General features: G+C 35.9%; 1 protein-coding gene across 1 annotated transcript in view; it reads right to left on the bottom strand.

Annotated features, from left to right (window-relative positions):
• The window catches only part of Hectd2 (HECT domain E3 ubiquitin protein ligase 2), a 68708-nt gene that overhangs the window by 11838 nt on the left and 31145 nt on the right, over positions 1 to 25725 (bottom strand). The window contains 13 exon segments of the mRNA XM_038311918.1: positions 2077 to 2165; positions 3624 to 3756; positions 4569 to 4676; positions 7552 to 7648; positions 9895 to 10024; positions 10621 to 10772; positions 12259 to 12331; positions 12334 to 12366; positions 14119 to 14168; positions 19516 to 19580; positions 21724 to 21813; positions 22140 to 22242; positions 23208 to 23346. Coding sequence (XP_038167846.1) covers positions 2077 to 2165; positions 3624 to 3756; positions 4569 to 4676; positions 7552 to 7648; positions 9895 to 10024; positions 10621 to 10772; positions 12259 to 12331; positions 12334 to 12366; positions 14119 to 14168; positions 19516 to 19580; positions 21724 to 21813; positions 22140 to 22242; positions 23208 to 23346 — 1262 coding nt within the window.

The raw sequence follows: 25725 nt of genomic DNA, 5'->3' as shown, positions 1-25725 counted from the left end.
AAGAAATAGCTGTACTGTTTTTCGGATAACCATGTAGGCCGACTAGTGTGTGGAAGAAGAAGATAATGAAAATATGTGTTCAGATGTACTTACACAATCAGGATAGTAGCAATGATGATAATAATACTACCACAGTATCATAATTTATGATTTTCTAAGTTTCTACTGCGATGATAACTTCTGATCATTTCTCATTTAAAAAATTTAAATGTGAGATTCCTAAAGCCTAATGCACAGTGAGGAAGCAGATGAACAGGCTTTGCTACAGAGCCCTCCCACATACATAAATACTTCACTGCACACTAAGTCAGCCTGTTCTGGGGAAATGGGTGGGGTAACTTCACTGCTGGTGTCACTGAGTGCCCTGCGCTGTGCACACTCTGAAACCTGCATGTGCATACTTCTCTACTGTGTCCAATATCCTTGTTGGCATAGGCAATTCTACTTTTAAAATGTCACTGTATTAATGCTCTTGATAGAATCTCTACAATATTTTACCATTATTATTGTGTTTTATTGCTCTATTTCTTGTAAACACTAAGGCCTTACCATATTTTAAAATAACTGTAATCAAATACTAAATAATTGTGTGAGTATAATTGTAGGCACCTTGTTCGGCACATAAAGAGATATGCTTACTGTGATCTTTTGGGTAGCAAGTGAGTAAAAACTACCAATATCATGATAGGAGACGACAGCAATTCATGATTTTATGAATAGCACTATTTCAAAAGTGATAGCTGACTTCATACAACTCTGAGCTATGATATAAGACCTGCAAAGTATGCTCACCACATGCATCAAGAAGTTCAAATAGGTTGTTAGTCAACAGGACCAGATTAGTGGGACACACTCAAGTGAGAACTGTAAATGACAGAAAATAGTAGTCTATGCATTGTTCAGTATTCTTGAATATTGTGGAATCTGTTGCTTTGGACCTTAGATATGACAATCTATAAAACATTTCAAATTAACTTGCCTATCTCAATGTGTAGTTTTGTTTACTGCTGCTTTTTGATTCATTTATTCTTTCAACTGTGTCCTCAGGGTGTAATCACAATAAACGCAGCGCAGGCTGTTCGTGGGTGGGTGCTCAATGTTTCTCCTTGGTCCAGTGTAGCCGCTGCTTTGTAGCAGGTCCACACCATCTCAGCCTTCATTCCTCTCATCGTTCTCCTGCTTCAACCCCTACCTTTCTAGGAAGACTATAATATCACGTTTTCTACCTTAAGACCCCACCACCCTTATTTTTATACCAATCTTGGTTTTAATGAAGTCACAAACCCCTTAGTACTTATTAATGCCATGCTGCATGGCCCACTAACAGAGAATAAACGATTGACCTTGGGCTAAAATGCTAAGCTTCTCAAAGTAGGAACGTTTTCTCTTTTAGCCAACACATCTTCTGCACTTGCTCATCTATTTCCTCTTCTTCATTTTCTAGACAATTATATTTCATGTAATTTAAAAAGCTAATGTGCAAGGCATCTTGTCTAATATCTAACATATCTTTAACCCTCCCAATGTAGGAATAAATTACACAATACATCCGAGATAGAGGTGAGAGGATGGTAAATGGATTCTTAACATTAAAAATTTAATTAATTTAAACAATGATGCATGCTTTAAATATTTCTCATTGCATTTACTTTTTAACTTCTTAGGGTTACCTCCTTCATGTGTCAGGATTTCAGGGTACATTAAAAGACCTATATTTAATTCTTGCAATTTCAGTTTAGTAAGCTGAGTAAACTGAGCACAAAACAAGAACAGAAGATATTATTACAAATGGAAAATACTCCATTTTATTTTAAAAATGCTTTAAATTTTTAGTAATTTTGATATTTAAGTAATCATTTTGAGATAAGGGAGAAAAATTTGAACCTCGGCCATTTCTTTAATGTACTGAAACTATGATTGTGGAGATGTCACATTAACTATTATACACACTAGGGAATCTAATTAATACATTTGATAATATTTAATTTTCTAAAACAACATTTTTCTAAAATACAGATAAAAAAACCTTAAATCCCTAGTTCAGTAGCACCTCCTAGTGGACAGTTTAAAGGATACAATCCCAACCAATCGGAATTCAGAATAGTTATCACATTTAAAGCTGCTAAACCAATGGCAGTGTGAATCCTTGTGGTATGTAAACATGCCTGCAAAGAGGAAACACAATTTGTCCAGAGACAAAAAGTGATGGTAAAATACACATGATAACTACTGAAAGCAAAACATTGTAGTAACAGTTGTTACAAACCGTCGTTCATGGTAAAAATTTAACAGACTACATTTGCACATCTTAGTAAAATATATGTGGAAGGCATTTTATTTTTCTTTGATATCTTAAATTGAAGATAAATGGTATAAAATAATCAGATAACTTCATAAAAACTATAGCTTTATAGCTCATGAGCGAAATAAATTTTGAGCATTATCTGCACACTTCAATCTTCTGTCTTTGCCAACCTTGTCTCATATCACCAGATTTTACACATGCACCTATGTTATCTATAATATATATGTATATTGTGTGTGTGTGTGTGTGCCCTATAAAACATAAAAATTCTCCTTTGAAGGAAGCATTTAGAAGATGCTAATAATTATGTAGGAAGTTCCTTTAAATAAAATAAAATTTGAAGATTTATGTCCTAAAAACAACTCATGAATTACTATCTTTTTGTCTATTTGTGCTATATACATGCATGAATACATATTTGTATGTGTGTGGGTGCCATAGGTTAATGTCAGGTGTTTTCCTCAATCACATTCCTTCTTATTGTGAAACAGAGTCTCCCACTGAATCTGGTACTGACCAGTTAAAACAGACTAGTTGTCTAGAAAACTCTAGGGTCCTCCCATCAGTCTCCCCAGTGCTGGGATTACAGAAGTGATGTCCTGCTGTACTTGCTTTCACATAGATGCTGGGGATTGAAGCTGAGACCCTCATGCTTGCATAGCCAGCACTTCACTGACTAAACCATCTCCCCAGAACACACTATTTCTTAAAATGATTCACTATTTAATGAACTAAGCTTCCTAAACTAGTATAGAAAAAAACTGTAGACTTGCTTTCAAATTCTGAATGTCCTTTATTTCAATGCCATACTTTCATGCATTTGGTTTATTCAAGAGATGTATGGTTATCTCCATACAAATTCTTCATTTATAGTTGATGAAAATGTCAGGGTTGCTACTGAACTCTAACAAGCCTGGAGATACTGTGGGACCCTGTAAAGATCTGTCACTTGTATTGGTTTAATAAAACACTGATTGGCCAGTAGCCAGGCAGGAAGTATAGGTGGGACGACCAGAACAGGAGAATTCTGGGAAGAGGAAAGGCTCAGTCTGCAGTCGTCACCCAGACCCAGAGGAAGCAAGATGAGAATGCCTCACTGATAAAAGGTACCAAGATATGTGGCTAACACAAACAAAAATTATGGGTTAATATAAGATATAAGAGTTAATTAGTAAGAATCCTGAGCTAATAGGCCAATCAGTTTATAATTAATGTAGGCCACTGTGTGTTTCCTTAGGATTGAACGGCTACAGGATTGGGTGGGGCAGAAACTTCTGTCAACACTGAGAGACACTGGTCACAAATATTCCACACTCACCATAATCTGGATGGAAAATCTGGCGAGTCAGAAGAAGGAACCATTCTTTAGTCAAGCCACCCATATCCAATCCAGCTTCACCTACAAATGTAACTTTCAACTTCTTCTTCAAGTCTGCTCTTTTCCGGGTTAACTATTTGAAGACGTTATGTAGTAAGGGAGAAAAAGAGTAATGAAAAGGTATTCATTTGTTTTGAATTTTGAGAACAATATTAGGCAGACTTTAGCTTATTTTTACTTCCATGAACATCCATCTATCTATCCATCCATCCACCCATCCATCCATGTTGCCAGACACAATAAGCTAGGTATTATTATATTTGTTTTATAGATTAGAAAAAATAGCAATCAGATGCCTTAGTGAAGGTTACAGTCCCCAAGAATCACAGTGTATCCAAATTTTTAATTTAGTAGATGATAATATAAAATAATTTTCATGTCCCCTTTCTCTTTCAACACTAAATTAAGAAAATGACATGGATATAATAGCCATTTTCTCCTCTTAACTACATGATGGTCTGACTGCAGCATGCACATGCAGGATACTCTGCAATATACATACATGGGTCAATGTTTGTGTGATATAAATATTCATCCCTATAGGTCAGACCTGTAAGTTTATAGATGAGCAATCTGAGGTCTGGAGAATTTAAAATGACTTGTCACACACATAATCAAAAAGAGAGACTAGTGGGTCTAGAATCCAGGTAGCATACTAAGAAACATGAATTATGCATTTAAGTATTCTACATTAACTCCTTTAAGGAATTAATCAACCATTAATAAACATTAAGATGAAGTAAAGCTATTTATAGAAAATTTATCTTAACTATCAGAATTTTTGGAAGCACACACACTGGCACATAAAAATAATAAATAAAATTTTAGTAATAAGTCAAATGACTGAATTTATTTTAGTCAACACCGTTTTGGCATGAATTATACCTCATCAAGCGAGTCGCTAACCAGATGTGCCCGCCTCACTTTCATATTTAGGAATAACATATTCATGTCAGGTCTTTGTCTTCGAGATACTTTATCCACCAGACTTTGCTAATTAAATAAGAAAGCAAACATTTTCACTTTACTTAAAGTATAATTTCATCTAAAACACAGTCAAAATAGCTTAATTCTTGTTTATGCTATCTCTCATGTAAACAATTTCATAAATCAATTATATACATTTTAACTTGTAAAACAGTATTACTTTATTTTGGAAAAATGATAGCGGGGGTATCGAAATCTTACTCAACTTTTATAGTGAGAAGGCTGCACTGCAGTTTCAACAGGCCTCAGGCCTTTAAAAGCAAAGTCTGCTGTGTAATAAAAGGGGGACATTTAGCCGGATGGTGGCAGCACACGCCTTTAATCCCAGCACTTAGGGAGGCAGATCAGGCAGATCTTTGTGAGTTTGAGGCCAGCCTGATCTACAAAGTGAGTTTCAGGACAGCCAGGTCTACACAGAGAAACCCTGTCTAGAACCCCACTCCCCAAAAGTTGGGGGAGCGTTTAACCAATTCAGGTATTTTTTTTTTTTTTTGTCGAGACAGGGTCAATTCAGGTATTTTTAACAATAAACTCAGGCTTAATCTATTTTAGATAGTGAATTTACTCTAAAAGAATAGTCTCCTTCTAGAAAGTAAAAATTAACGTACCTATGTGTCAGGGACTTAGCAATGATCAGACTTTTTACTATAATAGTTCTACTTTTGGGAATTTTGAAGATCAGAAAAACATTTTATTCCAGAAGATATTCATAAAAATATTATCCATAAAAGCAAAGCTTTAGAACTACCCTAAGCAGATCTAGTTAGTGGAATATAGTGCAGCTACTAAAAATGAGTAGGAAAACTATGTAAACAGTTTGAACATGGATCAAAATTATGCATATAACACTGCTTTATCTCTGTTGTTTTTTAAAGACTCCCCAAAGAAACTTTACCAAAATGTTAACAACAGAAATAATGGTTATATAGATATGACAGATCTGAAAATTCATTTTTCATGTTTCTTAAAAAATATAAGCACTGAGTATATAAAAACCAACATATTAAAATATATAAGAAATATGTAAATATCATATATTATACAAAATCAACATGCTTGTATATTTACTTATCTAGACAATGATTACTGGACTATTTGTCTTTGGTGACGATGAAGATGAATTCTGTACAGATAAGGATGAATGTTTCAGACATCTGAAGTATAGTAATTTGCATTCCCCAAACCTATAGAATTTGAGACTTCCTCCAGGCCTCCAATATCCAATGTTAAGACTTAGTAGCTTTTTGCTTTTCTGGGCCCTGTCTTACCAAGGGAGTCTATGTTCCTGGACAGTGTCTGTGTAACAGATATTTTATCTTACCCTTCTTTTGTTGTCTTCTCTTCTGTTCTTGCCCCTAAGCAGCTGCCACATGTCTGCACTAACCACACTCACCCTGAAGCTCATAGGGACAAGCTCGGCAGTTCTTTCCACTGGAAATGCCTATCTGCCATGACAATGCTCCAAATGAAAGGGACCGAGGAAGGTAGAACTTTTTGACAGTCTTACAAAACTTATTTATTTTTGCAGTTTCAGACAATAGTATCAGCTGTGTCAGAAGAGTCCCCAGTCATTTATTTGAGTGCACAACAGAAAGAACCTGTGAGAACTAACAATACCTCCCATGTTCTGTGAAAACGTATCTGCTGCTCTCCTTTCCAGTAGAAGAAATGCAGCACAGAAAGATCCTGATTCCTTAAACATGAGTGGCAGGGAATTGTTAGGAGAAATTTAGATGAACCAGCCATCTCTATTTTACTTAAACTATAATAAACCTTATAGTCAAAGTTGAAAAAAAACTTAAGAAAAAAGACACATTGACACAGAAATGCAACTAAGCCAAATATCTAGATAATTAGCTACAGATATTAGCCCTGGAGCCAGTATCTGGTGCTGAATACACCCAATCAAACTCATTCTTCAGGGGCAGTGTGGCTTTGGAATTCTCTTTGGAGCCATAGGCAATACAATTTCTTCTAATATTCTCGTACTCAATGCAAGCTGATTTTTGAAGCTTATCAGGCAGCAAAACCTTTGTCCTTGTCTGTGACAGAAAAAATAATCAGGGAACTAAGTTTCTGAACAAATTATTCTTATTTTTATATTTTTAAAAAATAATAATTTATACTTTGTTTGTATACTTTTGAACAAAACATGGAAGTCATTTATTCCTATTCTGTGTTTTTCTTTCTACTTTAAGAAGACTACAACCAAGCTTCTCTTTTGTTTTGAAAAGTGCATACAATCCTGTTACACGGCAGGAGCTTGAGATGCACAGGTGTGAGGATGAGCAGTCTGGGCTCTTCCTGCGCTACACTGAACACAGAGGTAGGCAGTACTGAGGCCCAGAGGTAAACTTCATTTTGTTCTACAATTTTCCAAAAGTCTGTCCTACTTTCTGTGTGTTTCCCATGTACTGAGAAGCAATTAAAAAAACCTTTCCCTTTCTTTGTGCATATTTTTTAGTCCTTTAGACATATACTTAAGATTGTAACATCTAATGTCTTAGTTGTTTCTGGTTTTCATGAACTCCAGAGGATGTTATAGTGTGAGTGATTTGTGTTAAGGCCCTCCTGGTCTCACCATGGTTTCCATGATATTCTCTAGCTACCTGGAATAGGAGCTCTACAACAAATGAATTCAAAAAAGCTCCTCAAATCTGGGTCTATCAGAAACACTTCTGTATTTATAATGTAACCGGAAGCTGGTTAGATGAGGGTGTTCCATCTCCCATATTGTGATAAGGTTACCTTGTGGGGTAATAACATAAATTATATTTTTAACAATTCCTGATTACACTAAAACAATCACAAAACATTTAACTTATTTATTATTTACGGTATTGATTACAGTCAGCATAAATAGGTTTCATAACTGGCTTACCCTTGCGATGCTTATCATCTGTTGTTCTGAGTCTCTCTGAATAATGATTTTTTTTGCAGTTATAGAAATAACGAATGGGTACTGACAGAAGGAAAACCTGCTCAACAAGCGAAAACAGAAAAAGCAAAATGGTGCATTTTTAGCAAAATTACACTAAGGGAACCTAAGGTACCCTTGCAACATAAAACATTACTTTTGTGTGGTGTTTTACCATTTACAAAAAAATTTATGTGCATGATTTTATATCTATAAACCTATGAAAAATGTATCATTCCTGAAAGTGCAAGTGCCTTAATTCCCTATAGGAAGCCACAAATAACTTTCTAAATATGTGCTAGTCACTTACATCATTCACACAAATCATTTCCATTTTTAAAGCCACCTATATTATCATCTGTGAAAAACATGGCCAACAGCAGGATAAAGAGGCAAAAGTGTTGATGGTGGAGAAATAGGACAGAATATTTACATGTTCAAATGAATATGATAATTTAATATTTAAAGGACTATTTCTGATGTGTGAAAATCAGAAATGGAAAATACAGCAATAATAGCATACAAAAAGGAGTCAAAATTTAAGAGTAATAGAATAAAGTTAGAAAAATGTTAGTAAGTACTATATTTAATGGTTTATAAAAACATGAAATGCATGATAACTTATAAAGATATAAATTGTTATCAAAGAGTATGGAAATAACTGGCTCCCAGGTCAGAGTGTAAGTCTTATACTATATATGCAAGCCACAGACCCACACGACCATATATGCATGTATAAAGAGTTGAATATGGCGGCAGGAGTGACAGTTTGGGGAGGTCGACTCCCATCAGAAGGGGCTGCAGTGTGTGCTGGGGTCGAGCTCCGCGGCAGAAGTGCAAAGAACCCTCCATGTAGCGTTCTCCATCTAAACACGTAGGTGGTGTATCTGCAGACATGAGAAAGAAGGGACAGTCTGATGGATTCAACATCCGACAGCTGTGACTCTGACTCCAACTGATAACAGACCCAACTTGTTCAGCACTAGTAATAACTAGTAGTAACTGAATGACTAATGCTAACTGAAAGTTTGGAAAATAAAAGAAAAACGCAATTGAACTTAAAATGGATATGTTGGTTTCATATATACTTTAAAACAGTGCTTCTCACCCTTTGTCATTTTGGTACATGAAAAGAAATACTATGTGCATGAAGTACCCAGATAAACAGCCCACGGTCCAGTAGTGACTTGCTGAGGTCCAGAGCCATTCTAGATCCCAGCTGGCTGCCCAATGGAGCCAGGGATCACCTGGAAGGAGCTCTGTATTCAAAGTTGTCAAGGAAACAGTTGCAACTCTTAGTTGTTTTATGGGCACAATTATGTTAAAATAGGAAGAAAAGTATCTTGGTAAGAGAAAACTCTACCAAGAAAATATTCCTCAGTTGATTATAGTCTTTAGAAAAAAAATCATTTCCAGTTTTGATAGTTCATATGTGCACTGAGATTTGATCAGAGGGCCCATTATAAATTCTAGGTCAATTCTGGTCCAAGCCACCTTTCCTGGAAAGCTGAATCATTCAGGTGTATATCTGGGCTATTTATATCTATAATTATATCTCTTCATCTTCTTAAGAAAAGTACCCTGGATATTCACATTTGGGAAATAAATCTACATTTGAGATAGGATTGATAATTTAATCCCAAATGTGGATAAAAGTATAGAGTAGCAATAATTTTGCCAAGCATTTTGAAAACCTGTTGCATTAACCTGTGAAGACTCCTTTCTCTTCCTTTCTATTACTTCTATAAGTAATTCCTAATCACTATTTGGGTGAAGACTGAGGGAGGAAGGAGCGTTATGTTATCAGGTGAACCATCTGTGTGTGATAATGAATTAGATTACGCACTGGTACAACTATGGCTCCAAGACAAGATGGCTTATCACCAGTTTTTTGTAAAGTCATCTGGAACATTCATAGCCATTCATTTACATATTGTCTAGGACTGTTTCATGCTAAAATAGAAACATGTATTGTTCACAGAATCAAAATATCTATCTTCTGATACTTTAGAGAAAAAATATGTAAGTTGCCTTATGCATAGAATACTAAGCTCCAAGAGACCGTGTACTTAGGGAAGACCCCTCCTGTTCTTAAAAAGATGACTATTAACCCAAAATAAAAACTATCTTAACATGTGTTTATAAACTCAAAATGTACCAAAAGTAAAACCATTTTGATAGACACAATGATATTTTAAAGATACATATATGTTTATATGTACAGGAATATATTATTTATAAATATAAACTTAAAATCCAGTTTTTTAAAAATAATATTTTGTTAGATAGATGAGCTGTTGACCATACCTGTGAGAATTTCCAAAGCTCTGCCAAGTATGATACTCTTCCATGAGATCAATGTGATCCAAGGTAGAATTATAGAAATCGTTGTTTTGGTAAGGAATAAGGGGAGGATGAACCAAATTGTTGGCAGTATCTGTGAAGATAAATTCTCATGTAGCGCTCTTTTTCAACATGTAGCCGATCCATTCTAATAATAAACACATTATTTAGCATCTATGGCTTAGCTTTAACTTAAATGCCCCATTTGCAGCTTTAATTTAAACTCCGTTTTGCAAGTTCCCACAAAAAAAGCCATTTTTAACACTATGGTCAAAATGCAGCTATTTCTTACTTTAAAAAAAAAGTGTGATGACGGACTCATAAAAATGTTTAAGTGCAGATGGTCACCTAATCACCATCTCTCCACCAGTGTGTCCCTTGTAGGATTCCTCCGTAATTAGTGGGAGGTTCATGTTTTCTCAGGAATAGTACTAGTGGATCAGATTCTGACTTAAGACCATAATATAAAATACTGGAGAAGAATACAAAGCTTTTCCCAGCTTTATAAATTTAAATTTTTTAAATTAAAAAATTATATAATGTAAAATTCTATAAACAAAACAGGAAATAATTTTTTCTTCAAATAATGGTTTACAAGTTAAAGCTGCCTCCCTAGCACTCAGAGATACTTAAGGTATACCCTGCTATTTCTCCCGAGGCGCGTGAGGCGCGAGACCAGCTGACACCTACTGAGCAAAGCCAGCACTTTGGAGGCTGATGGGAATCCCACCAGGAACACTTTTGTCAGAGGTGGGAACTCTTCTGGCTTCGCGGGAGGAAACAGACGCAGGGAACAAACTGCAGAACCTCTCTACCAGCTGTTGAATTTCTTCTGGGATAATCTGGCAAAGATTTTGAAATAATTCCAATCAAAATTTCATTTCTATTTTGTCAAAATATTTTTTCTAGAGATCAAACTACATCCTATGCCACACAGAATATAGACTATTCATTCTCTCAAATTATATTTATTAAGTTGACACACATTTCAAAACATATGAAACCCCTATCATGGATACTGCTTCTCAAAGTAAGAAATAAACACCCATATTACTGTAGTGTCATTAATGTAATTTAAGCTTTCAGTAGTCAGTTCATGATTCACAGATCCTGCACTTGAAGACTAACCTGTATGCTAACACTTATCCCTTACACCACAGGTCAGCACTTGTGCTTGCATATGGTTGTTCTGTGGACATAAATCATGGTGAGAATGTGGAGTGTCTGGCATGCACAAATGAGGGCCAGCAAGGCAGTGCTTTAACGCGCGCATTGGTTCTCATAACTGGAACCAAGTGTCCTTTCTACAGTCTAATAAATGTTTTTCATCTTTTATGATTTTTTTTTGCATGGGCAGTATCTACCTGTAACCCTATAATTGGGAAGCTGAGACAGGGGGATTGTGAATTAGCAGTCCATTGGGATACATGATAAGCTCTAGGCCAGCCTGAGGTACAGAGTGAGAGTCTTTTAGTCTTCAAAAACCAAAAGCAAAAACCCCAAATCCACAATGTGTAATAATTAAGTGCTTGCTAGTTCCAATGAACAAGAAGGATGCTGTGGTGTGTTGTATAAAGAAAATGTATGTGTTACAGCCATACTGGCATGGTTTATAGTGCAACCGTCATGACCTCAATGTAACCATCACTTACATGGAATGAAGTCAAGTATTAGCAATCATAAAGTGGATGCTTGGTGAGCAGGACAGGATTGTAAGAGGCCCCTGAGCAGGCTCGGTGGTGGTGGTGTCTGCAGGTTCATCTGATGGTGACTTTGCAAACACGGCTAGTGTGAAGGAATGGACAACTGACTGCACTGAGCTCTCATTTTGGAATATTTTGCCCTTTTAGTTCTATCCACCATAGAGAAAAGTTCTGATTAATTGTAAATACACTTCTGGAGGGAAGAAGGAATGTGCTTTTGCCAAATCTTGTATTTTTCATAAGGCAAAGAGAAAGCATTACATAAATAATAAGATGTGTTTATAAACAGAAGAAATAAAAAGATACACAATGAAACAATGGGTGAACAAATCAGTTGAGCTGTATAAAAAAAACAGAAATGTGCCATAGAAAAATTGCAAATGATATTTACAATTTTCACCAAAACATTATACTTAGATTAAAAATAGATTTTATGTATCTTTATGTATTACTAAATCATATATTTTCATAACTGGCTTTTGAAACATTTCAAAGAATAAACCATCATTCCTTAAAATCTTAAAACATTCAAATATGGTAAAGGTTTACAGCAGTTTATCACAAAATTAATAATATCACATTGAAACTGAGAGACTGAAACAGCTTAGTACTGCAGAAGGTTTACTTTGTAAGCCAGTGAACTAGGAAATGGTGGTCAGCTTCCACTAGAGCAGCTATCTGTCGTAGCAAATGAGCAAGATGACGTATGTAGATGTGATATTAAATTGAGGATCTGAAAAAGATATTAAAGATAACGTTATTGTTAAAATTGTGTTACAAGGAAAGTCATAAAGCTTAATGAGTTTAAGTGGCAAATTCAGGAAGCTACATTTTGAGTTTCTGCATTTCTCTTAAAAACAAGTGATTGTCATTTATTTAAGCGAGGGACTGGTTCTGCTGCAGTACAAGGCACAGGCTTTGGAGTTACAGCAAATCGGGTTCTGAGGTCAATCTACCACATTAGCTGTGTGTCATTAGGCATGGTTTTAAAACTTTTAATTCTTAATTCCCTCAGTTAAAAGATGGAAATCTTATCTGCCTCAAAGAGTTGTTTTGAGCTTTAAAAAAGATTACGTAACGTGCTTAGGTTTATCTTTCATAAATACTGGTAATCACTATTATCCAATCAAATAACAACAAAATAATATGGGTTTTCTGGATTTACAAAGGAAACACCATGGTAAATGCCAGCTGTGAAGCTCTGCACGGGGAAATGGGTCAGCTGCACATGTCACAAAGAACAAGCGTGTCCTCTGACAACTTTTCCATGTTAAAGGACTGCAAGAGTTTCACAACAAAGCAAAGGCCACGTTTATCTTTTCAAAAAGCTGATGCTTTATTTACAGTGTACATTTCAGAAATGTCTGTAAAGGTAACTATTATTGGAATCAGGTGCTGGCTGGGGAGATGGCCTGGTGGGTTTAGATGGGTCTGTTGCCTTCCAGAGGATCTGAGTTTGGTTTCAGAACCAGAATGTGTACAATGCTAGTTCCAGGGCATGTGACTAATCTTCATGGGCACTCAACACACAAAGCAATGTACAAGCACAAATAAAATGTAAAAATAATCCTTAAAAATTGATCCAATTGTGATAATGATAAAAGAACACTGTTTTTCAAAACTGATGCACAGGAGTGAATTGTGTGCTGATCTTACTCCAGCCACAGCTCTGGGGAACGGGTGATGTGTGAGCAGAGCTGACTGCTGACTAACACACTCCTCTAAGACAGCTGAGCTTCACAGTGTTGTTTTGTAGCTTTTCTCTCTGCATTGTTTTTATTTTTCTTCTAGTTTTGATGCTTTTCTCATTTATTTCTTTTATCTTTTCCCTTGGTCTTCTCCCTTCCCATTTTTTGTTTTTTGGTTTTTATTTTGTTCCCATGTTTCTTTTATTGAAATATAATAATGGTAATCATAATACTGAATTAAATGCTAATATTTTTTTTTTACTTTTAAATGAGTCAATATACCTGGACAACTTGGTAAATTTATAAAGAATGATGCAAATGTGTTAAATAATATAATTTTCCAAAATAATTAAAATAAAAATTGCTTTTTATACTTTTTGATCTGTATCTCTCTCATGAGGAAGCAAAGTATCATTTTGCCTTAGAACAAATAGTAACAACTTTGATTGTTTCTATCAGAATTCTAATGAACATTAATGAACAATATGGACAACTTAGAAACTGGGACATGGGGAAGTTCTGTAGCCTGTTCCAGTTAGTAAAAGGAAAAGTGTTTGAATGAAGAGGGAAGAAACAATCCATTCTCTTTGTTCCTAGGACACCATGGAAAGTAGGCAAGACCTCACTAATAATTTAAGTCCTCACATAATTTAGCTTCTCGGTGTTTGTTACAATGTTAGTCTTTGGGTTGCAAGCTAACTATTATTCTGAAGAGTATTAATACAATTGACAAGTAATAGTTATCTGCTATCATTTAATTTGTACATGCAGACTGACATGAATTCAACAATTCTCACTTACCTGTAACAATATAAAATATGCTCTAAGATCATCTTTTGTTCGAGGGCTGAAAAAGGAACATGCATGACTGATTACAAATGACAATTGAATTTCATAGTATCTAACAAAGACATGACCATTACATGTTTTCCCAAGAACTGAGAAGCCAAAATGAATTTAATTCACAGGCATTATTCTTATTGAGAGAGTAACATATCTCTAGTATCCTGGGAAATAGGCTAGTTCTAAATACCCCTAAATCCCAAATTCCTCAGAGAGCTATAGCATTTTAAGGTAAAAGACTAACTATGGAAATGATTAAAAGTCGAATAAATAATCAACAATTTAAAATATATTTTGTTTAACACAGATTATTTTTACTTAATATTTATCTTTATATTAAAGGAAGAAAATGTGCTTCTGCTTACAGGCCATTCCTGAAGTGGCCAGAAATGTCAGGAAACCTTCCAATAAGCAGGTCCCTGAATTTTCCAACATAGCTAAAGCATAAGGAAAAAGATCCTACAACTGTCAGTATGAAGATGACATGGAATCTTTTAAAGAGGAAATTACTACATCCCTTTAAAAAGAAATCCCAGGAAGGAAAATACAAACCAGTGTGAGGAATGAGGAAATGAATAAATCTTTTCAAGAAATCTATGAAGGGCTGGAGAGATGGCCTCAGCTGCTTAAGAGTAGTATGGCCTTGCTCTTCCAGAGGTCCTGAGTTCAATTCCCAGCAACCACATGGTGGCTCACAACCATCTGTAATGAGATCTGGTGCCCCCTTCTGACCTGCAGGCATGCATGGAAAAAATGCTGTATACATAATAAATAAATCTTTAAAAAAAGGAAAAAAAAAGAACATTTTAAAATCTATGAAAAAACAGTGGCAGGAAATGAATAAAATTATTAAATATCTGAAAAATGGAAGTAGAATCAATAAAGAATACCCAAACTGAGGAATTCTGGAAGTAAAAATGTTAAGAATTTGAATAGGAACTATAGAACCAAGCTTTGCCAACAGAATATAAGAGATAGAAGAAAGAATTTCAGGTGTTGAAGATACAATAGAAAAATGAAAACATCAGCTAAAGAGTTGAATCAAAACAAACAAACAAACAAACAAAAACCCAAACTCCTGACAAAAACATCCAAGAAAGCTGGGACACTATGAAAAGACAAAGCATAAGAATAACAGGAATAAACTGGTCCAGAGACAGCAATCTCCACCAGAACAGGTACAGGGGAGTAAGCGCTGAGTGAGTGAGCCAGAGCCAGAACCTGCTGAGGGTTCGGATGTGAATCTGGGACCTTCAAGGGAATAGACCTAAGCTAGGACCCCTGTGGGTCTGAGCGTGAGTCTAGGACCTCTGAGTGAGTAAGCCTGAGCCAGGTCCTCTGTAGTTCTGGGCACACCTGAGTCTGGAAACTCCGAGGTAGTAGACCTGAGCCAGAAACCTTTGCAGGATCAACTCAAAGCCTGGGACTTCTACAGGAGGGGATCCAGACCAGGATTTACAGAAACAGGCCAAAGCCAGTAACCTAGGCCAAAGTAGGCCTGAGACAGCAAACTCCAAGGGAGCAGGGCAAAGCACAGGAGTGCTGAGCTATCTCCAGGAACGTGGAGTAACCAACGGGGTGGTAACTAGAACTGTGGCACTGACTGTACCACAAGGAACAACCATCTGAGCTTTGGAATCACTGGCACCTAGAAGATTACTCAACAGAATCTCAGACAGCCCCAACCACACCTATTAGAGGAAAAGATGAGTAGAAAAGGTAAGATCACACACTACACCACAAAGAGCAATACAATACCAGTAAAACCTAAAGACCCTACAATAGCAAGACCTAAACAACCAAATATAGATGAAGCAGAAGAAAATAATCTAAAAATAACTTCAAGAGAATGTTTGATATTCTTAAAGAGGAAATGAGAAATTCCTTAAAGAAATGGAGGAAAAGACAAAACAAAAATTGAAAGACATCAGCAAATCCCTTAAAAAAAACAAGAAAAGAAATTGAACATATGAAAGAAACTATTCAACACTTGAAAACTGAAATAGAGACAATAAAGAATACACAAGCCAAGGGAATTATAGAAACAGAATTCATGAGAAAACGATCAGGAACCACAAACTCAAGCATGAACAGCAGAATACAAGAGATGGAAGAAAGAATCTTAAGCGCTGAAGATACAATAGAGGAAATAGACTCATCAGTTAAAGAAAACATTAAATCTAACAAAAGCTTAACCCAAAATATCCAGAAAATATGGGACACCATGAAAAGGCCAAATCTAAGAATAACAGGTATAGAAGAAGGAAAAGAAGTTCAAATCAAAAGTACAGAAAATATATTTAACAAAACCATAGAAGAAAACTTTCCCAACCTAAAGAAAGATATGCCTATGAAGATACAAGAAGCTTACAGAACATCAAATAGACTGGATCCAAATAAAAAGTTATCTCGCCAAATAATAATCAAAACACTAAACATACAGAGTAAAGAAAGAATATTAAGAGCTGCAAAGGAAAAAAGGCCAAGTAACATATAAAGGTAGACCTATCAGAATTACACCTGACTTCTCAGAGGAGACAATGAAAGCCAGAAGGTCCTGGTCAAGCGTCATGCTGACATTAAGAGACCACGGATGCCAACCCAGACTACTATACCCAGCAAAACTTTCAATCACCATAGAAGGACAAAACAAGATATTCCATGACAAAACTAGATTTCACCAATACCTAGTCATAAACCCATCCTTACACAAAATACTAGAAGAAAAACCCCAACCCAAGGGAGCTGGCTACACCAACAAAACCACAGACAATTGATGGTCTCAGAGCAGCAAATCCCAAAGAGGGAAAAAACGCACAAATTAACATCACCAACAATGAAAACTAAATTAACAGGAGACAGCAATCACTGGTTATTAATATCCCTTAATATAAATGGATTCAACTCACCTATAAAAAGGCACAGGCTAACAGACTGGATACAAAAACAGAATCCATCCTTCTTCTGCATACAAGAAACACATCTCAACCTCAAAGACAGACATCGTCTCAGTGTAAAAAGTTGGGAAAAACTATACCAATCAAATGGACCTAAGAAACAAGCGGGTGTAGCTATCCTAATATCCGACAAAATAGACTTCAAGCTAAAATCAATCAAAAGAGACAAAGAAGGTTATTTCATATTAGTCACAGGAAAAATCCATCAGGAGGAAATTTCAATACTGAACATCTATTCCCCAAATACAAGGGCACCCTCATATATAAAAGAAACACTTCTAAAGCTTAAATCACACATTAAACTCCACACACTAACAGTGGAAGACTTCAACACTCCAATTTCACCACTGGACAGGTCAGTCAGACAAAAAAATGAACAGAGAAATAAGAGAACTAACAGGTACTCTGCAGGCTACCAAAAAAGAAACCTAAACACCAACTCAACCATAAAGCCTTTGTTACAAACCTGTGGGACTAACCAACTGATGTCAGATTTGACTTAAGGCCCAATCTACCATACCTGACATTGGATGGGCCTTAACCAAGGACCAGACACCAGATAGTTCAGAGACCTATGGTAAAACCAAATACTACTTGTCTTTTTTCTTTTCTCAATAAAATAACTCCTAATGATATTCTCATAGGTTGGTGCCTTATTCAGCCATCATCAGAGAAGCTTCTCTTGCAGCGGATAGGAATAAATACACAGACCCACAGCCAGCTACTACACAAAGTGAGAGAGACCTTGAAACACAGCTCTAAACAAGATGTTTCCATCAAACCCCTCCCCTCGGAATTCAGAGAACCCCATGGAAGGGAAGGCAAAAGGAGTGCAGGAGACAAAGGGTACGGAGGACACCAGGGGAACCAGGTCCTCTAAAAACAACTGAGCAAAGCTCATAAGAATTCAGAGACTGAAGGTGCAATCACAGAGGCCACATATTTCTGCGCCAAGTCCTCTGCATACAAACTGTATCCTTCAGTTCAGCGCTTTTATGATGAGTCCTGAATGTGTAGAGGAATGGGTCTCTGATTCTTGTGCCTTCTCATTTGGCTCTTTTTTTTATTGGTGTGGCTGGTCCAACTTCAATATGATGGTTATTGTTTTATCATAACATAACTTATTTTGTTATGTTTGGTTGTTTTCTCCTAGAAGTTTGTTATTTTTCTAATGAGGGTCAGAAAGGGGAGTGGATCTGGAAGGGAAAGAAGAGAAGTAGAGAGAAACTGGGAGGAGTAGAGGGAGGGGAACTGTATTCATATATATATATATATGCCTATAAACCATTCCCATCTAGCTGCTAACTACAAGAATTTTACTTTGGGCATCATGAAAAATAGTATTTTTTTCAGTGTTAATCTTGATTTTAACATCAGTTTTCTTTTTTTTTCTTTTCTTTTTTTTTTTTTTTTTTTTTTGGTTTTTCGAGACAGGGTTTCTCTGCAGCTTTTTTAGAGCCTGTCCTGGAACTAGCTCTTGTAGACCAGGTTGGCCTCGAACTCACAGAGATCCGCCTGCCTCTGCCTCCCGAGTGCTGGGATTAAAGGCGTGCGCCACCACCGCCCGGCTTTTAACATCAGTTTTGTAGGAGACGTTTAGTTTCAAATCTAACCGGTGTTTCTCACATGTTCAAGTTCTATAGTGTATTGTCTCATATGCTTAAAAGGAACCTTCTAATTTAAATATGATTCATGGACATAAAATCATATGTAATCCAGATCTTGACTGAACCCTAGACTAAAGGCAGAAGTCAGGTATTAGCACTTCTGAGGGTACTGAAGTCTGCTGAGTGAATGCTATATGCTCAGGACTTGGCTTTTTTATCCACTACTTTTGCATCAAGTCTTTTCCATTCTACTTGTACGTCAACAAAGTAGCAGTGTCGTTTATGTTTACATGAATTATTAGGCACAGCCAACAGAAAGTATCTATGAGCCTGTCTTCTGCTTTTGATAATGCTTTTGTTATGCTCAGGAAGTAGTCAAGGCCCAGTTTGGCCCGAGGTGCTTACCTGAGTTTTCTCCTGAGTATTAAGAGTTTTCTTTAAGGCTAGTAATGTATTCTCTGAGAAAATTTTATTGGCTATAAGAAGTGCAAGGTTATTGATTAGTACTCATCCTATGTTTGCATAGCACATGTGCCTATACACAAAAAATATTTACATTCAGCTTCGAAGGTTCATTGATTTCCTTATGCTTATTTACAGATCCCAAGAAATCACAAATCTCAGTAAACTAAACAGCTTTGTTTCAAGTATTCTGTGCTCTTTTCTGATCCATGTCAATATTAAAGCACATCTAAGATACTTCCTAAGAGTAAAACATACAAATATTAAGGATACATGAGATACGTATCTAAGTTATCTATACAGATTAGAGGCAAGTTACAATTACCCTTTCCATTCTCGTAACAGGCTGTTAATGATTCCCTTCAATACAGACTTCTGAATATCTTGAGGCTGGAGGCAAAAAAAATAATTAGATAAAATAATGGCTAGGATATTTTGTGATTTTTTACATTCATTTTATTCACAGATCTATCTGGATAATTACAAGCAGACCTGGTGACTGTAGAAAGGTACTAGGAACAGCAGTATCCATTTCACATCTGAGAACTCCAGGGAATACTAATGATGTAGATTATTATGAGACTGCTTTCTGGGAGTCACAGATACAATCTGCAGAAATATATACGTGATCCTTTGATGACCAGCAACAGTCTTATATAACTAAAAACAATTCCATTTTTCTTTCCTTTAGAGGAGAAAATCATGAACACAAGTTCAACAGTATTGTGTTTACTAACTTGAAATGGCTGGCATATACTTTGGATATGTATACAGATTCAAGTTATACCTTTTTGTGTGTCAAAGGTTTCAGTATGTAATCCAGGATGGCCTTGAACTTTTGATCTTCCTTAGCTTCTTAAGTGCTGGTATTATAAGTATGTACAATTATACCTGGCTATTTGTGATGCATTTAATCCTAACAAGTCATGCTTGGTAATTTAGAAAGTGCAATCAAGTTATGTTCTATAAAAATTACATTTTCTTTTATTTTAATATTATAATTATATCATTCTATGTAGCATGAATAATAAAAACCCAGAGACAAATATTGGGGTTCAACATGAAGATTAGAAAAGAAAAGTAGCCAAGCCACTAGAGAGCTCTTACCTTTATGAAACCTTCAGGCTGAAAGAGAGTTTCTGTCTCATCCTGCTTTATATTCCTCTTTAAAGTGCTGGGATTAAAGGCGTGCACCACCCCACTCAGCCTCTGGGATTAAAAGTGAGTTCTTCCACTACCTGGTCTGTATGACTGACCAGTGTGGCTGTTTTGCATTCTGATTTCAGGCAAGCTTTATTTATTAAAATACACATGAAATATCACTACAATTTCCCCTTCCCTTTTCTTACTCCAAACTCTCCTATATAGCCCTCTTCACTCACTTTCAAATTCATGGTTTCTTTTTCATTGTTACATGTGTATATGTATATCACACAACCCCCCTAAGTATAACCTGCTTAGTCTGTATAATGAATGTTATGTGTACATATGTTTTCAAGAATGACCTTCAGAACTGAATAGCCAAATAAAAGAAAAAATATTTTACCCTCATTCCCCAAACAAAATCGTAAGTACAGACCAGTAGTTATTAACCTGTGGGTCATGGCCCCTTTGGTAAACCTCTATCTCCAAAAATATTTACATTATGATTCATAACAGTAGCAAAATTATAGTTATGAAGTAGAAATGAAAATAATTTTATGGCTGGGGTCACCACAACATGAGGAACAGTAGTAAAGGATCGCAGGAAGGTTGAGAACCACTGGTACAGACCAATATTTCACTTAAGCACAGATGTAAAACACTCAATAAAATATTAGCAAACAGAGCCAAAAACATACAAAAAGAATTATACACCTTGGCCATGTAGAATTTATTCCAACTTTTAAAGGTGGTTTGACTTTGAAAATAAAAGTATATAATTAATTACATTAGCAAAATAAAGAAAAAGTCAATTTCTACTCAAGAAATCTGAGATGGTGTTAAGGACTTCCTGTGACGGATTCAGAACTAAACTTTGAGAATGACACAAGCAACATCCTTTCCATGAGTAAGTGAAACATGAGTTTAGAAAGTCTTCCTAAATACAGACTGGATAAAGAAGTAGTTTCTGTTTCATTCTCAGTTAATTAGAAAAAGAATAACTCGATTTTTTTGAAAATGTCAATTTTATTGATCATAAAATTGTATCAGAAATTCTACTGAAATTATCTTACTAAGTGGCTGCAAAATCAAAATAGAGGAGCTGAAGAGATGGCTCAGCGGTCAAGAGCATTTGTTCCTCTTCCAGAGGACCTGAGTAGTTCAGTTCCCAGTACCCACACAGGAAGCTGACAACCACCTGTAATTCCAGCTCCAGGGGATCAGGTATGCTCTGGTGGACCCTGTAGGCACCTTACACATACAGCATACATTCACACAGACATACACATAAATTAAAAATCATAATAAATATTTTTTTAAAAATAAAAGTTGTGCAATAAATAACAGCATAAAGTTACACCACAGGGATATGTCCATAAACAATACTTACAGTGTTAAGTAAGGCATCAAATACAGCGTTCACCAAATTAGCATTAACCCCAGAGTCCTCAATCGTATTAAATGAGGCAGTAGCATCTTTCTGCAAATTCAATTAAAGAATTAAATATGTTGGATATTTCATAGATTGTTCTCAATACTATCTGAACCATACTTTTTTATAATCTTAACAAATCTTGTCTGATGATCCAAAAAAAGTAAATGAGCTCATAAGAAAGATTTTGATAACTTTTTTAAAAATTGAAAGAAATCAGCATTAGTAGTGAAATAAATATTTACTAAATCACATAATATTTTGATACATATAATTGAAAAACATACACCATTTAAGTCAATACTGACTATAAAATGGAGTCTTATTTTTATTTTGAAATTATAAGTGAATGGAAAGTTTCTTTTATACATTACCTTAAACACAGCATTTAATTCTGCGAAGGAATCAAATGCTGTTATATAAAAAGCATGTACTGATTTCCAATTTCCTGTTGACTCAGCTTTTTCTAAATCTTCCCTAAAAACAAAGTAAAACAAGCAAAACCATATATTAACCATAAGTGGAGAGAAACATCATCCAGATAAAACAGCATTTCTTTTTAAAAAATGAAAGTCATTACATAATTCTAAATAATAAAAGCAACATAAATTGTTATAGTTGATATAAAATAGCATATAAATCAGGTGGTGGTGGTGCATGCCTTTAATCCCAGTACTAGGAAGGTAGAGGCAGGCAGATCTCTGTGAGTTCAAAGCTATCCTGGTCTACAAAGCAAGTTCCAGGACAGCCAGGGCTACTGAGCGAGTTCCAGGACAGGCTCCAAAGCTACACAGAAAAGCCCTGTCTCGAAAAAAAAGTTAGCATATAAATATATAGTCCTTAATTGTATTAAAATATCAATTCAGCTTTAATGTTTTCATTTACCTATTTTTTAAAAAGTTCTTTTTAAAAAAGTTTTTCCCCCCAAGAGAGTCTTGTTCTGTAGTCCATGCTGGATTCAAGTTTGGGGTGCTCCTGCCTCAGGCTTCTGAGTGCTAGAACTATGGACGTGTACCCTCATGTTTCCCTTTTCCTTCACTGTCCAGCTTCTGGAGCTGACTTTCCCATTCTCACTTCAGTGTTTCAAATTCAGAGTGATGCTACAGCTTTTTCAGTATGGTTACGCAGTAGATGAATTCGTGTGTGTGTGTGTGTGTGTGTGTGTGTGTTAATGGTAGAATTCATTATTTACTGACATCTTTTTGGTTCAATTTGACTCAAGAATCTCTTAGTGTTTGCTTCTTTTTTGCTACAATATATCCACCGCCCATTATTCACACATTTATTTATATCTTCAACTTAAGATATGTTGTCAAGGTATCTTTTGTGTCTTTTGTCTGATATCTTAACAATTTACAAATTCAGGCAAAGGTGTTAAGCTACGTAAACCACTGACATGCAGATCACTATCATTCTACACAGAAGAGTGAGCTGGAACTTACTCAAAGTCTTTCACACTTTTGGGCTGGCTAGGAAGGGTAGGTTCTGGAAGGGCTGGGACCTTCACTTCAGATGGTAATGCATCCACAGACATCCGCTGTTTCTGTCTAACATCAAGACAAAGTGGTGGCAGGTCTCTCACTGTGAAGTTAAGAGAATGTAATGAATCTAAACTCTTCCAAATTAGCCAATATGTGAACAGAAAACAGAGCATTTTATAATGCATTCACTTTGGGGTCATATTAACAAACCCCATCCCAGAGACTGACACGCCCCAAGCACTTCACTTTCAACAGGTATTCATTAGGCCATGTCTTCCGTGCAGTCAGAGCCTTTAACAGCTATTTGGCTATACCTCATATAGAGTTTACTACCTATCTCCATTTCTCCCCAAAGCCATTTATCAATGAAATGTATAGTTCTTTCTCTTGCCTTCCTTTTCAAAGGTGCCTTTCAAGGAGTATTTCAGTGAAACTTAATATTGTTATTGCTTATTAACTTTTCAAAAACATGTAAATTCCTTATATAAGTCCTCTATAACTTGTAAGTCTTAGCATTTTCTTATCAGTGTCCATAATAAGTAAGATCTTATTTTTGAGTTTTGTTCTGACCTATATTTGTTCTTTCAAGTGTTCTATCATTTTCATCAGGTAGTTACATATGTTTAAGATCTTACTTATTGTGGCATGTATTTCTCATGTGTTTTCATTGTCTTCATGGTTATTTCTTAGCTCCTTGTTATAATAAAAATTTGTAATTGAAAATTACAAAACTTGACCATGACCCTTTTGTTGCTAATTTTTACTTGAAAATGTTATTTCTGAGCTTTCAGAACCACATGCACTTGGGCCAGTTGCTGTTTCGTGAGATCTCTATTACCCCATCCTCCCTCCTACTTGTACTCAGGTAGATTTTTCTTCTGTCTCTATGCTGCTTAACTTTGTTATAACCCTGGGTTATCTCAGAGAATCCTCAGGATTTATTTCCTTTAGACCTATATCAGAGACCTCTCCTGTATTCTCCTGCTCTTGATAAAATCCTTTCAGCTTCAGAAACCTGCCTTCTAAGCTCATCAGTGAATTCCTATTTTTTTGAACTCTCTTATTCAAGGTCCACTAAACGCTTCCCATTCATTGTTCTCCTGATACCTTCTTGTCCAGCAGCTAACACCAGGGAGAACTTATATGTTTTGGGTTATTTGTTCTGCTTATCTTTAGGGCTTATAACTGGCCATTTTTATCAGTTAATTTTACTGTAAATTATGTTCATAACGTTAAGCGGCGATACAACAGTTGACCTGTGCTGTAGTGCTATAAGGGAGACTGAAAGGCTGCACCGTCTCTGCTGCTGTGATCACAGAATCTGGCACTAGGCCTTTAATTTTTAGTTTAGAAAACAGAAAATTCTCTCATAACTGCACTAGTTGATTTATATCTACTTTTCCTCTTAGTAGTTTATGAATATTTATGATTACAAAATTACAATCTAAATCTCTTCTAATGTATTTTCCTTCACTGAAGTATATGTAAACACTAAGAACAATCCAGTAAGTAGTAAAGGATCATCAGGGTGTTGATGTCATCAATGGCCTCATCTACTGATGATAAGGGAGTTTAATGGACTATGAGGGAGGTGGGTCTAACTACAGCAGAGGTTTACGCTTTCAGTCGGTGTTTTATTGTGTGTGAACAGACACCTGAACAGGGCAACTTTTTATAAAGGAAACATTTAATAGGGCTTGCAAAAAGTTTCAGAGGTTTAGTTCATTATAATGGCAGAGAGCATGGTGGCATGCAGGTAGACCTGGTGCTGGAGAGTGGCTAAAGGTTTTACTTTGGATTTGCAGACATCAGAAGATATCCACTGGGCCTGGCTTTTTGAAACACCTCAAGCCCACCTCCACTGACACACTTCCTCGCAACTTTCCTCCCGGGTGACCAAGCATTCAAATCTGTAAGCCTATGGGGGGCCATTCTCATTCAAAACACACCAGTAAACTTATTGGAAGTTGTGTGCTTCAAAAGGGGTTTTATCTTATCCTCAACACACTCTCTGTCACCTTCCAGCTGCCTTGGGGGAGCAACTCTACTTCTTCTCCCATGTATAATGGGTTAAGTGACAAGGGACGGAAAACAATGACTTAAATCTTTCCTCCCTTTAAACTGATTTTCTCAGGTTATTTCATCCTAGTTATAAAAAGCTAACTAAGGTAATCTATTTTAAAATAAACTTTAATATTAGGAGATAGTACAGTTTTCAATTTTCATATTCAGAGAGTATGGCTTTCAAGTTTTACTAAGCAAACTTGAACACTGATGCTGGGCCCTCCTTAGGGGTCTGCAATGAGCAGGCTGGGACAGGACATAAGAATCTGATGTTCTAGCATTGCTGCTTAGGAGGGTGCTGATGCTGCTTGTCTAGGAAGTATACTGTGGTTAGTGATGTGATGCTGACAATACACAATAGACTATTACATTTCTTTGCTTCTATAATTATTTCATACCTCTTACTAATATGCAA

This window comes from Arvicola amphibius, chromosome 1 (genome assembly GCF_903992535.2).
Source record: "Arvicola amphibius chromosome 1, mArvAmp1.2, whole genome shotgun sequence".
In the NCBI taxonomy this organism is placed as follows: Eukaryota; Metazoa; Chordata; class Mammalia; order Rodentia; family Cricetidae; genus Arvicola; species Arvicola amphibius.
Note: the sequence above shows the minus strand (reverse complement) of the source record. Positions and strands in the feature narration are given on the sequence as shown.